The sequence below is a fragment of the Diadema antillarum genome, unplaced genomic scaffold (genome assembly GCF_040938485.1).
Source record: "Diadema antillarum isolate AM-2024a unplaced genomic scaffold, OU_Dant_1.0 seq00000998_RagTag, whole genome shotgun sequence".
Classification (NCBI taxonomy): domain Eukaryota; kingdom Metazoa; phylum Echinodermata; class Echinoidea; order Diadematoida; family Diadematidae; genus Diadema; species Diadema antillarum.
Window position 1 is genome coordinate 1771548 of NW_027271836.1, and position 10953 is coordinate 1782500.

At 39.0% G+C, this 10953-nt stretch overlaps 1 protein-coding gene across 1 annotated transcript in view; it reads right to left on the reverse strand.

Annotated features, from left to right (window-relative positions):
• Positions 1 to 10953, reverse strand: part of LOC139742342 (mRNA-decapping enzyme 1B-like) — a 150667-nt gene that overhangs the window by 20049 nt on the left and 119665 nt on the right. Inside the window, exon 4 of the mRNA XM_071652920.1 lies at positions 4603 to 4666. Coding sequence (XP_071509021.1) covers positions 4603 to 4666 — 64 coding nt within the window. The remainder of the gene's footprint in view (positions 1 to 4602; positions 4667 to 10953) is intronic.

Genomic DNA, 10953 nt, shown 5'->3' on the forward strand with positions numbered 1-10953 from the left:
AACAATCTCCTGATTACTGACAAGGCATCATATCCACTAGACCATAAAGCTTCTGTCTGACAGCCAGTGCTGGTTCTAATCCTTCAGCATGTAGCTGTACTGCGTTTTTATTTAAGATTAATGAATTCTTACACCTATTTGTGTGTGTATGTGTGTGTGTGTGTGTGTGTGTGTGTGTGTGTGTGTGTGTGTGTGTGTGTGTACGTGTGCGTGTGTCTATGGTGGAAACCGAGGACCTGTTCTACCCATAAGAATTTTACCACATAACCGAGGAACTGTGTGTCAGTAGGACTCTTGTCAACCGAGGACTCATTTGTATATTACCATCCAACCGAGGACAAATGTTAATCGAGGACCTACAAACATGTACCCCTACTTGCAAAAGCATGCAAAAGCAGACCGTTTGGAATGGTCTGCCTACTGAGGACGTCCTCGGTTTAAATGTTAAGTTCGTATGTGTGTCCTCGTTTTACACCATGGGTAAGTGTGCGTATGTGTGTGTGCGTGTGTGTTTCTTGTTAAGTTGAAGAAGGGTAATATGTTAATTACTTGCAATGAAAAAACAACAACTCAATGCCAGAATTCACTAATTTGGACACTGCCCAGAATTAATTCATTTTCTCGTATCATGATAAAAAGTGTTAGTTGAACATACTGGACAGCTTTATATACACATAACACAAGAGAACACTTCAATGGGATATGTTTTGAGACCTTTACCCTAGAACTGTCTGCAGTGGAAAAACAGGGGGCTGTATCTGATCTGACACTTGCACAAGATGTATGTAAGACAGTCAGCGTGGTGTGAAATTTTCTCTCGTTTGAGTGTTATCCGTATGGAGGCAAATCTATTTGGTTGCATGAGCGGCCGCTGTTTTGCATCCTGTTGCGGAACAATCCTCCCCGACACATTAATGCACCAGGCAAACCCTGGTAAATGCTTGTCAACAACAAAAAAAGCAAACTTTCAGTGGAAACCTGGCATTAGGTACAATGATCACTGAAGAAATTTTTTGACTGGAATGCATGATGGAGTCATCATGTCCTTTTAAAATCATCAACACTAACTTTGGGCGGGGGGGGGGGGAGGGAAAATCATACTAAAAACATTACTACATTGATTTTTATGGATAAAGATGAAAATGAAAACAAAGAATAGTTAGATGTATCATTAAAGACTGAACATAATTATATGTTGAAAAAAAAAGCAATGAAATTTAAGCTAACATGTCTAAAAATAAAAGAGGTACTGCTAAATGTAACAAGCCCATCAATAAGATGAAGACACTATCACCTGTCAAGCCTACAGTTTATGATACAATTGACACGTTTGAGGTCAATAATTCAGCAAACTGCAACACCCTCCCCTTTAAAATCATCAGTCAAGAAACAAAACTGAAATATAGAAAACATGAAATAATTAGAAAAGTACTCTGAGAGTGCAGACCTCCGCCAAGCAGCTACTTTCCACCGATGATCTCGCTCTATCCATAGAGATCAGTGACTTCCATCAATTTGTATGCATGCTGAAAAATTGCCTGATTTCCCAATTAGAAGCCTTTGTTGCATCATAAACCCTCAGCTGTGTGGCATGCCTCGTCCTAGCAGAAACAAGTGCACGCACTTTAGTGTGCATACGAAAACCTCAAGAATGTGCAGCTTGAACTCCCAAGTTCATTGACCCTACCTGCCAAAATATTGAAAATCCTTCATAAAATCCTTAAAAATTTCCGGATCACTACCAAAAGTTTTAAAATAATAATCTGTTCCTTGTGTCATTCTCAGTCTTTCCTGCAAGTTTCATCCAACTCCGTGCACAACTTTTTGAGTTATTTTGCACACGGACAAACCAACCAACCTACCAACGGTAATGAAAACATAACCTCCTCCCTTGGCGGAGGTAATAATTTCATGCAGTTGATAAAATATAATCTCTCTGATTTGATGTCAAGTTTATGAGGCCATGAAATCATCCCCTCCTCAAATTTGCATATGCCAATGCAGCCAAAACAATTTTTTTTTTCAAGTATAACATGATATTTTGACATTATCTGTTTTTAATGTCTGGAATACCTTGATAAAAAACAGAACTTCCAATGTATTTGGTTTTATCAAAAAAAGTCAACTTGTACCGGTATTCACGTATTTAGGTAAAGTCATATTGTACACGGAGTTTCATTCTACTTCAAATTAAGTACATTTCAGTATAAAGCATCATGAATTATATATTTAAGCTTTTCCTTCATTCTGTTAGCTACATTTGAATGTGAAGATGGCCCTTGAAACACTTAGTGTCCTGTTTTTTAAATGCCGAAAGTTTTTATTTTGTTTGTTTGCTTGTTTGTTTGTTTGTTTTTCTGGAAGCACAACTTTATGGTAAGATAATTCTCTCTGGGTTATATTACAATGCCCTAAGTCTATAAATCTGATAGACAGTACATTAAAAAAAAAGATTAAACAAAATTTCAACTTAGGGGTAAAAGAAGGGGTGGGGAGATCATATAGAGGGAAACCCAGAGACATTAAAAATTGGAAGAAAAATTTACAGGAATTGGACACATGAGACTATTCCATGGTCATTTTGAAACCAACTGAAAACCCCAACCTACCCAAACTCCTTCTCCTTCTCCTCACATAAAAAGCACACACATCAACAATGAAAATTGTTACCTCACTCCTGGCCCCAAAGGTGATTGATTGTAATATGAGGTGAGAATTGGTTTCTGACTGCCAAGACTATACGATACATTAAAAAAAAAAAAATCTAGAGGATGCGGAAAAGGCAATAACAAAGCTAATACCCATATGTGCCAGCTGGTATATGTAGCATAGAGGGCTTGACCCAAATACAGTAATTAAATTGCTTGCACAATCGCAGCTGGGGTTCCTCCTGAAGACTGCAAAAGAAATGTCGATACACTGCCAAAGTAGAAGTAGGCCAATTATCAATTCCGCGTAATGCAATAATCGGCCACATTAGTTCCGCCAGTGCTCCGTTTCGACGATATCGCACTCGCAATTCGAGATATAATCACCGCCATTCAGCATTGGCGGCCATCATTTTATGGCAATTGCAACAGCATACCATACAAATGATGGTATCGCATATTTTCGAAGCAATATGTCACCACTGACTTCATCACTTTTACAAGTCAAATACTCCACTGATTGCTTTCAATTCTAAATGATTCATTTTACCAACAAAGAAACTCCACCAAATGCATCTCCTTCCCCCCCCCCCCCCCCCCCGAAGTAGAGCTTTCAGTCCTTGCACATGTAACAAACAAGAAGGACCCAGCGTCATTCAGAAAGGAAACAGCAATAATACATGTAGATGCAAAACAACAAAGAAAAGTTTGGTTCTCTTGAAAGGAAGGAAGTAAAAGTCTGAACATTGAGACCTTTACAAGACCCAAGAACAAACAAGACATAGGAGGAGCTAAGTAGGGGATCCCATAAAATCTATAAAAAGATGTGGTTCCTTCCAACAACATTGTTTTCTTAACACTGGTTGGCAATATTTTTCACAGAAATATAATGTAAAAACAGACAAAATGTGTGTGTTTGAGAGACACCTTTATCAAGATGAATATCATAAACTTGCACGATAATGAGTTCGAGCAACATTGATCCAAGAATACAAGAAACAGTTGCCCACCTCTCAAAGTCTTGACAACATTTCTTTGCATTGCAACATGACCATTCCTGAAAGCAATAATGAATGCAAACCACATGGTTTTGTACTCCTGGTTGATTATAACTATCCTTCACAATATCTGTGCTGCACCCATACCTTAGCATATCCTCTCCTGGGCCCTGTCTCATAAAAAGATGAAATCAAACATAAGTCAAAAATCAAACTTAACTCAGGTATCAGCTAATCAGAAGTGAATAGTCAGAGACTTGTTTGATTTTCTGACTTATGTTTGATCTTAACTTGTAATGTGATGTAATGTGCACAATACCAGTTTATACCTGACCTCTAGTGGCTCACCAATGTGTGCCAGGATAGGTTCCAGATCACCATTAACCATCATGAGCTTTGCCATATTGGAAGAGAAGGAAGTCAGGCCAAGTCTCACTATGAATGATGGCAGAGCCTAAAATAGCGCACATCTTGATCCTGAATTAGGTTTTGTTTTAAGCACCTTAGCTGGTAGTAGTGAGGTCATTTCACTTGTACCTATTTCTACTGTCAGCAGTTTTCTAACATTATAACATTTAATTTCAAGGGTTCAAAAGTATGACAGTTTAAGAACTTAACCTTTGAGCTTTTGGTTGTCACCATAAGTCCTGTGGAAACTGCCAAATGTGAAGGGCAACACAGCAGCAGTCTGCTTTGAGGTGGAGTAGGAGGCCTAAACAGTTTCCTGATTATAAGCAGCACTAGTAGAGGATGGTTCATAGTAAGGGAAATCACCATGGAGCTTTAACCCAAGAAAAGCTTAAACAAGAAGACAAAACACATACACACACACACACACACACACACACACACACACACACACACACACTCAAATTAATGAAGTGCAGACAAATATGATTTGAGAGATGTGAATGAATATATATTGTTATTAATATGCATGTATCTAATGTATATACCTGTTCACAAGTTGGGCAAACTTCACACAGTCCTCTCTGTTGTAGAACCAGATTCCACAGATTGCTGCAGAGCAGAGAAAGAAAACAAAATGGTATCATATCTCTCTTATAAAACATAAAGCAGCATTTTGTTGATATAAGTGGAGATCAATAACATGTGGGGCCAACGCAATATCAGGAAGTGCATGGATAAACATGAGTGCATGACTGTAGAACACTATATTTATGTTGCCCATTCAATTATGTCATTATATTCTCCTACAGAGTACCACTTCTTTGTAAATAAAGTGTTACTGCTACTAGTAAAAGAGCAATTCATTTCAATACATTTTCATACATACTGTAAAGCTATAAAAGTTTTGCAGCATGAAACTTTGCGAATTGGAGCCTGTGGCCTTTTTCGCGGCATGAAACTCTCGCGAATTGCCACTGGCATACAATGCAGACAGTGCAGACAGCACAAGAACTTTTGCATGCATTTCCATTTCCCAAATCTTGGTTCTCGCGAAATTTGCAAAATTTAAATGAATGTGAAAATTTCTGATTTTACAGTATGCAATACTGACAATCAGACAACTGATGATTTGTAAAGCAAAAAAATTAAAAAAAAAAAAAAAAAAAATCATGTTTAGCAGAGTTTTCAGGGTAAGTTCTCGGAATTACTTTGATTAATCCTTACTGATACCACTGATGATGATTAATCTATTGTCAGGAGCACAGAGAATGTTTTGCCCACGGGTTTGAAATGCTAGACCACCCAGAATAAAACACCCATAATCAAACATGGATGGGGGATCATGCTTTCTCGGTTATAGGACCAAAACTTTGGATATCAATTCCCTATTCAATTATGCCAACAGTCATCTACAGAAATATTCAAATCCAAACTTAAAACGCTCTTGTTCCTCACACATTGAAGATTTCATAACTGCAATTCAAAATGTTCAGCAGAAAAATTGTGTTCCTTATCAGATACATGTATGTGTTTGCTTGTTTGTTATTTTCTTCCCTGTTGTTATGTTTTGCAAATGTATGTAGATTTCATCTTTCTCAAAGCGCAATGAGCGCCAATAAGGTGGACCTGTGTGCCATACAAATAGCCACTATCATTACTTCTGGAAGTGAGTAGGTCAATAGATAGCTTTTCAAACCCTTTAGATAAAACAATTTGTATGTTTACATACTACATATTGCCAAATATCTCATAGAAAACATCCAACATGGTGCATATGGAGTAAATTTCCACTGATTTTTAAGGTGTTTTTTTTCTCCTCTCATGGAACACATACTGTCACAGGCCACGGAAATGAAAAACAAAACAGAAAGGGTAAAAGCAAAGAGAGAACAGGAATGAAATATTGGCGGTACTCTCAAAAAGAGTGGTAAAAATAGGATACTGGGTGACATGGGGGAACTGCATCAAAAGGCATTATCTGGGTCAAACCCCTCCGGCCTGTGCTGAGTTGCACATGAGTTTCCTACGAGGTACCGTAGAAAAAAGGCAAATCTAAAAGAACTATTCCGATATCAGATTTCAAAGATACGGCGGAGCAGTGGTGGAGCAGAAGAGGAAGATACAGCAGAGAGAGACCGCTCTATACGCCAGCCACAGAAACGGGATGTAAGAGTGATGCGCAGGCGCAAAACCTACCAGAGGCATCAGGAATATATGTGACCCTGCACCACAAAACACACAAAAAGTCGCCAGACATGGATTTTGAGTTAAGGGCAGATTCTAAAAGAACAGACTCTAAGCTTTGAAATGATGTAGAACTCAATTCAAATGGATTCTCCCAACCTATATGAATATTGGAAAGAAAGCACACACTCAGGAAAAGTGTGAACTGAGGAAAGAGGCTCTGAAGTACAGTGTGTATTCAAGCGATAATCTTTACCAAGCCGTGCTGCCTGTGCGATGAATGGGACAAAAAACAGGAAGTAAACCACCGGAGTAACAACAATGAAGGGATTATCAAATTGAACTGAAATTGAGCATGCCTTATCAACACACTCTGTCCATAGTTAATGCTAACTTTCAATGCAGTAGTGTCACCCTTTCAAAATTATTAGAGTTGAAAGTGAAGAGTGTGTACAAGGTTTCTCAGAAATGAAAATTGGACTCAAAAGACACATTTAATCACAGTATTCTACCAAAAATGTTCGAGATAAACTGCTAAAAACCACACTTTCCTGACCGTTTTATGACCCCAAATTTTAACATAATGTAGAAGAAGACTTCTTCTTTCAGAAAATATGAAAAAGTCAAGATCGGCTAGGTTGACCCATTTCACCTATTTTCAGTCCTAACGCAAAATCAGTGTGTGCCACTTTCTGTTCGTTTTGTGATGCACGGGCACATATTGTACCTACACATAGCCCAGTTTTGTGTGAGGTTGTGACAGGAGGTAAAAGATGTATGGACAAGGTAGGGTAGGGGATGGGGGGTGATTCTTACTTGCTGAGATCTACTGGTAAAAACACAGGAACTAAAACAGCTGACATTACATGTGACGACAATGACAGAAAATGGCAGACAGCAAAGTTGGAGAGAATCAAAAAAGTGATACACATTCCTAACTTTGTCTGATCTTGTTACAATAGGTAAAACTCAAAGACAAGGGTGAAACTCCTCGTTATTGGAGAGATCTACTTGTAGAAACATAGAAAGCACCAGGGCTGACTTTATCAATAGCTATGATACAGTAATATACTGACAAAAAAAGACAGAGTCAGAGACAAAAGGACAGTGACAGACAGTCAGAATATGAAGAGAATAAAAAAAGAAGAAGATACAGTCAAAGCCATGTGAGTTGATGGCACGCACCTCAAATAGTTGGCTAAATCGATGAAAATGAAAAGTCCTAATTTACATTCATAGTCTTCCATGTATCATTCCTCTGTACAGACACACCAGGTATATGGAATAGTGATTGAGTAGATGCTGTAATTATTCTTGGTCCAGTCAAGATAAACTTACCTGGAGTTGACTGTACAACTAAATCTAGGAAGAAACAGTGAATTAAGCCCAGCAACACACCACTTTCTTACAAACCACTTGATCTGGGATGTGAAATTTGATTCACCATTTTCACTTTGTATCTCTTCTTAAAAAGGCCAGACAAGTATTCAGAAATGATACTAGACTGTCTCAACCACAATGCCTGTAAAAACTTTCCATTTCTTTGATGAGGGTATACCTAGTGTTTTAAAAGCAAATTGAATATATCACACTTTCTCTACATTAACCTGCTGAAGACTAGTCCAGAGTATACGTGGGCAGGTGTCTATGGGAAATGTGTGTTGTAGCAAAATCAGTTCGCCCTCAGTGGGTTAATCAACTGAAAGACAGAAATATGATGAGAAGACACTGAGGCAGGTAGAGGAAAAAGAATGCACAAAAACACACTCAGACTACAAATACTGTAAAATAAACTTTTTATCTTATTCATTGGCTTCTGTCTGTAAGCATGTGTGTACCTATTATGCTGTATATATCAGCTCGAGCCTGGCTGTGTGAAATTGTCTTAGTGTACACACACTTTTAAAAGAAACATTTCCATTGCAAGCTGCTGTGAAATGTGTGTATCCATATACAACATGTGTGTGTATGTGTTTGTGAAAGTGTATACCAGAGAGAGGAGAGGGAGAGAGAAAGAGAGGGTGAAGCGGGTGTGGAGAAAGGGGGGGGGGGGGAAGGAGAAAGGATTACGTCTCCCACAGGGAAATAGAGATCTCACCAGTGGTGCATAATTATTTTCTTCACTCAAAGATGAATTTCATGAGGAAGTTATTCTGTTGGGGAAAAGGGGGGGGGGGGGGGAGAGGATAGGTTTATCCTTAAAGTGATCTTACCCTGTATTCCTCATCTCTCACATCCCCTCTTACCCCCTCTTTCTTCATCTCTCCTTATCCTTTAATTTGCTAAGTGACTTGTGCTGGCTATCTAATGCTCCGGGTCCAGTGAGCTCTGACCATTATCCTCTCCGGCTCCGTGATTGAAATGGGATGCAACGCCTCGCCGGGGGGAATGCAACGATCCCCTCTCCGAGTCTCTGGGACTGTAACTAATGCCCCCCCCCCCCCTCACAGGGTCCTACTCTTGGGTAATCACAGAGGACGGTGGACAGTGGATGTTGACGCATCCGCTTCATGGAAAGCCACACCTGGAGATTCGTGCAGAATCCGTTTCTCGCCTGCGACATGAAAGGAGGTGACATCCGTTGAACGTTATTTCCAGCATCTCTGCATCTCACGGAGAAGAAGAAGAAGAAAAAAGAACAACAATCCAACCACAGACCATCCCACATATTCTTGACCCCGATCACTGCCTGCCACAAAGTTACCTACACCTCTCATCTCCCCCTCCCCCTCCCATCTCATCCACCATCTTGTTTGTCTCACAGCTTGTCTCATCACAGCCTGTAGCCCCTTGTACACCAGCAGTCGATAGAATCTGAAAGATTCCACATTGCCATGGTAACAGGCTAGAGTGACTATCAAGCTTTCCTCCATGCTTGTGAACAAGGCACAGGCAATCTTAAATGACATGTCTGTTAGATAGCAACAACACTTACAGAGCCATTACATAATTATCGCTTACCTACCCCTCATCTACTCTCTCCCTTCTAAATTAGCTCTCTTTCTCTCTTTTTTCCCCCTTCGCTATTTACGTGTTTTTTTTCTCCCTCTAAATCTCTCCTGTTTGACTGGTTGTCATAACTTGTACTTTCTTATTTTCTTCCTTTTTTGTTGCATTTGCACTACAATAATTCTGTTCTTGAAATCAAAACTCCCAATTCCCTCCTTCTCTATCTCTCTCATTACTTTAAGTATTTCAATTTGCTTTCCTTTTCTTCCTGTCTATTCTTAGCTCAGTCCACTTCTCTCGCTCTATCTCTCATTCATTCTTTTTTCCATCTTTCTTTCTTTCTTTTTTTTCTCTTACTCTATGAGTGATTATTATCTGGTACTTTCCCTGACCCTGTGATGTATGGCAAACACACAGCGCTAGTGAAATACTCGCAGCTGAGTAAAGACTCCTTCCCATCAGCTCGGCTCGCATCCCCCCATCCCGTCTCCCAGCATCCTCTGTACATGGAGCAGGAAGTCTCTCAGGCATCGAGTGTAGTCTCGCTTCAAGACTAGCAAACTCGCATATCATCCACACGAAATGTTGATGTGAGAATAAACTCTTGCATCATCAGATCTGTCACTTGTTTTTACAATTTACCATGTTGTTTTTACCTTTTTAATGGAATATTTTTCCAGATGCATATATTTACCATGTAAAAAAATTGCAAGTTACCATCTTGTTTTTATCTTTTTAACCCGTTGGGGACAAGTCCCGAGTATACTTGGGCAAGTGTCTATGGGAAATGCGTGAAGCAAAATCAGCCCGTCCTTAATGAGTTAATGTAATATTTTTCCAGATGCATATATATACCATGTAAAAAATTAGTAATTTACCCTGTTGCTTTTATCTTTTTAATGGAATTTCTTTCCAGATGCACATTTTTCTCAAATATAACACTCTTACAAGAAGTATGCAAAACTTGCTCCAAACATAAATGTTTTTAATAAAGCGCAACACCTGCCCACATGTCTTTGCACATTTACTAATCATTCTCATAAAAATTACTAAAAGTGAGTTGTTTTCAATAGAAGCACACAGTATATTTATTGCAAAAATTACTAAAAATTAGAATTTCATACGGTGATAGACACCAGTCAAATGCTGAAATTACAAACAACTAATAAATTTCCTAATTGTTGGCAGCTACGAAGCAGCACTCGTAGCTTTGCTTTAAAACTGCCAAAATTGTGATCAAATCTCACTCTTATAGGTTAGGATAACACATTTTACATCTGACTTGAGTCTACTGGGTTGATGTCCTGCGTGCATTCTCACAAAGGAGCTGGACGTCACTTTCGTTTAAGGCTCATGTCTTTCATCGGTGTTCAAATGATCCACCACGGCAGGTCTGAAATCAAATCTATCTGACAAGAAGTGAGCATGAAGCATGCATCATTTAACTTGGAGACTTGTCCTACAGGCTCCTCAGCATATTCTACTTTTTTTTACCCCTTGTCATTCTCCCTTCTATTTGTTCATTCAATCAATATCATCCCGTACATGTGAGCCAAACAAATGAGAATTTTGTCAGAGCCGAGTTGTTTGGCAACGCGCCTAGACGGAGAAAGGAGTCACTTTCTATAAATACCAAACATTGTGTATGAACCTGCCTGCCTTCGTAAAAAGGAGTCACTTTCTATTAATACCAAATATTGTATATGAACCTGCCTGCATTCATAATTACATATATCTATTATCTGACAAAAGATCTTAACCCT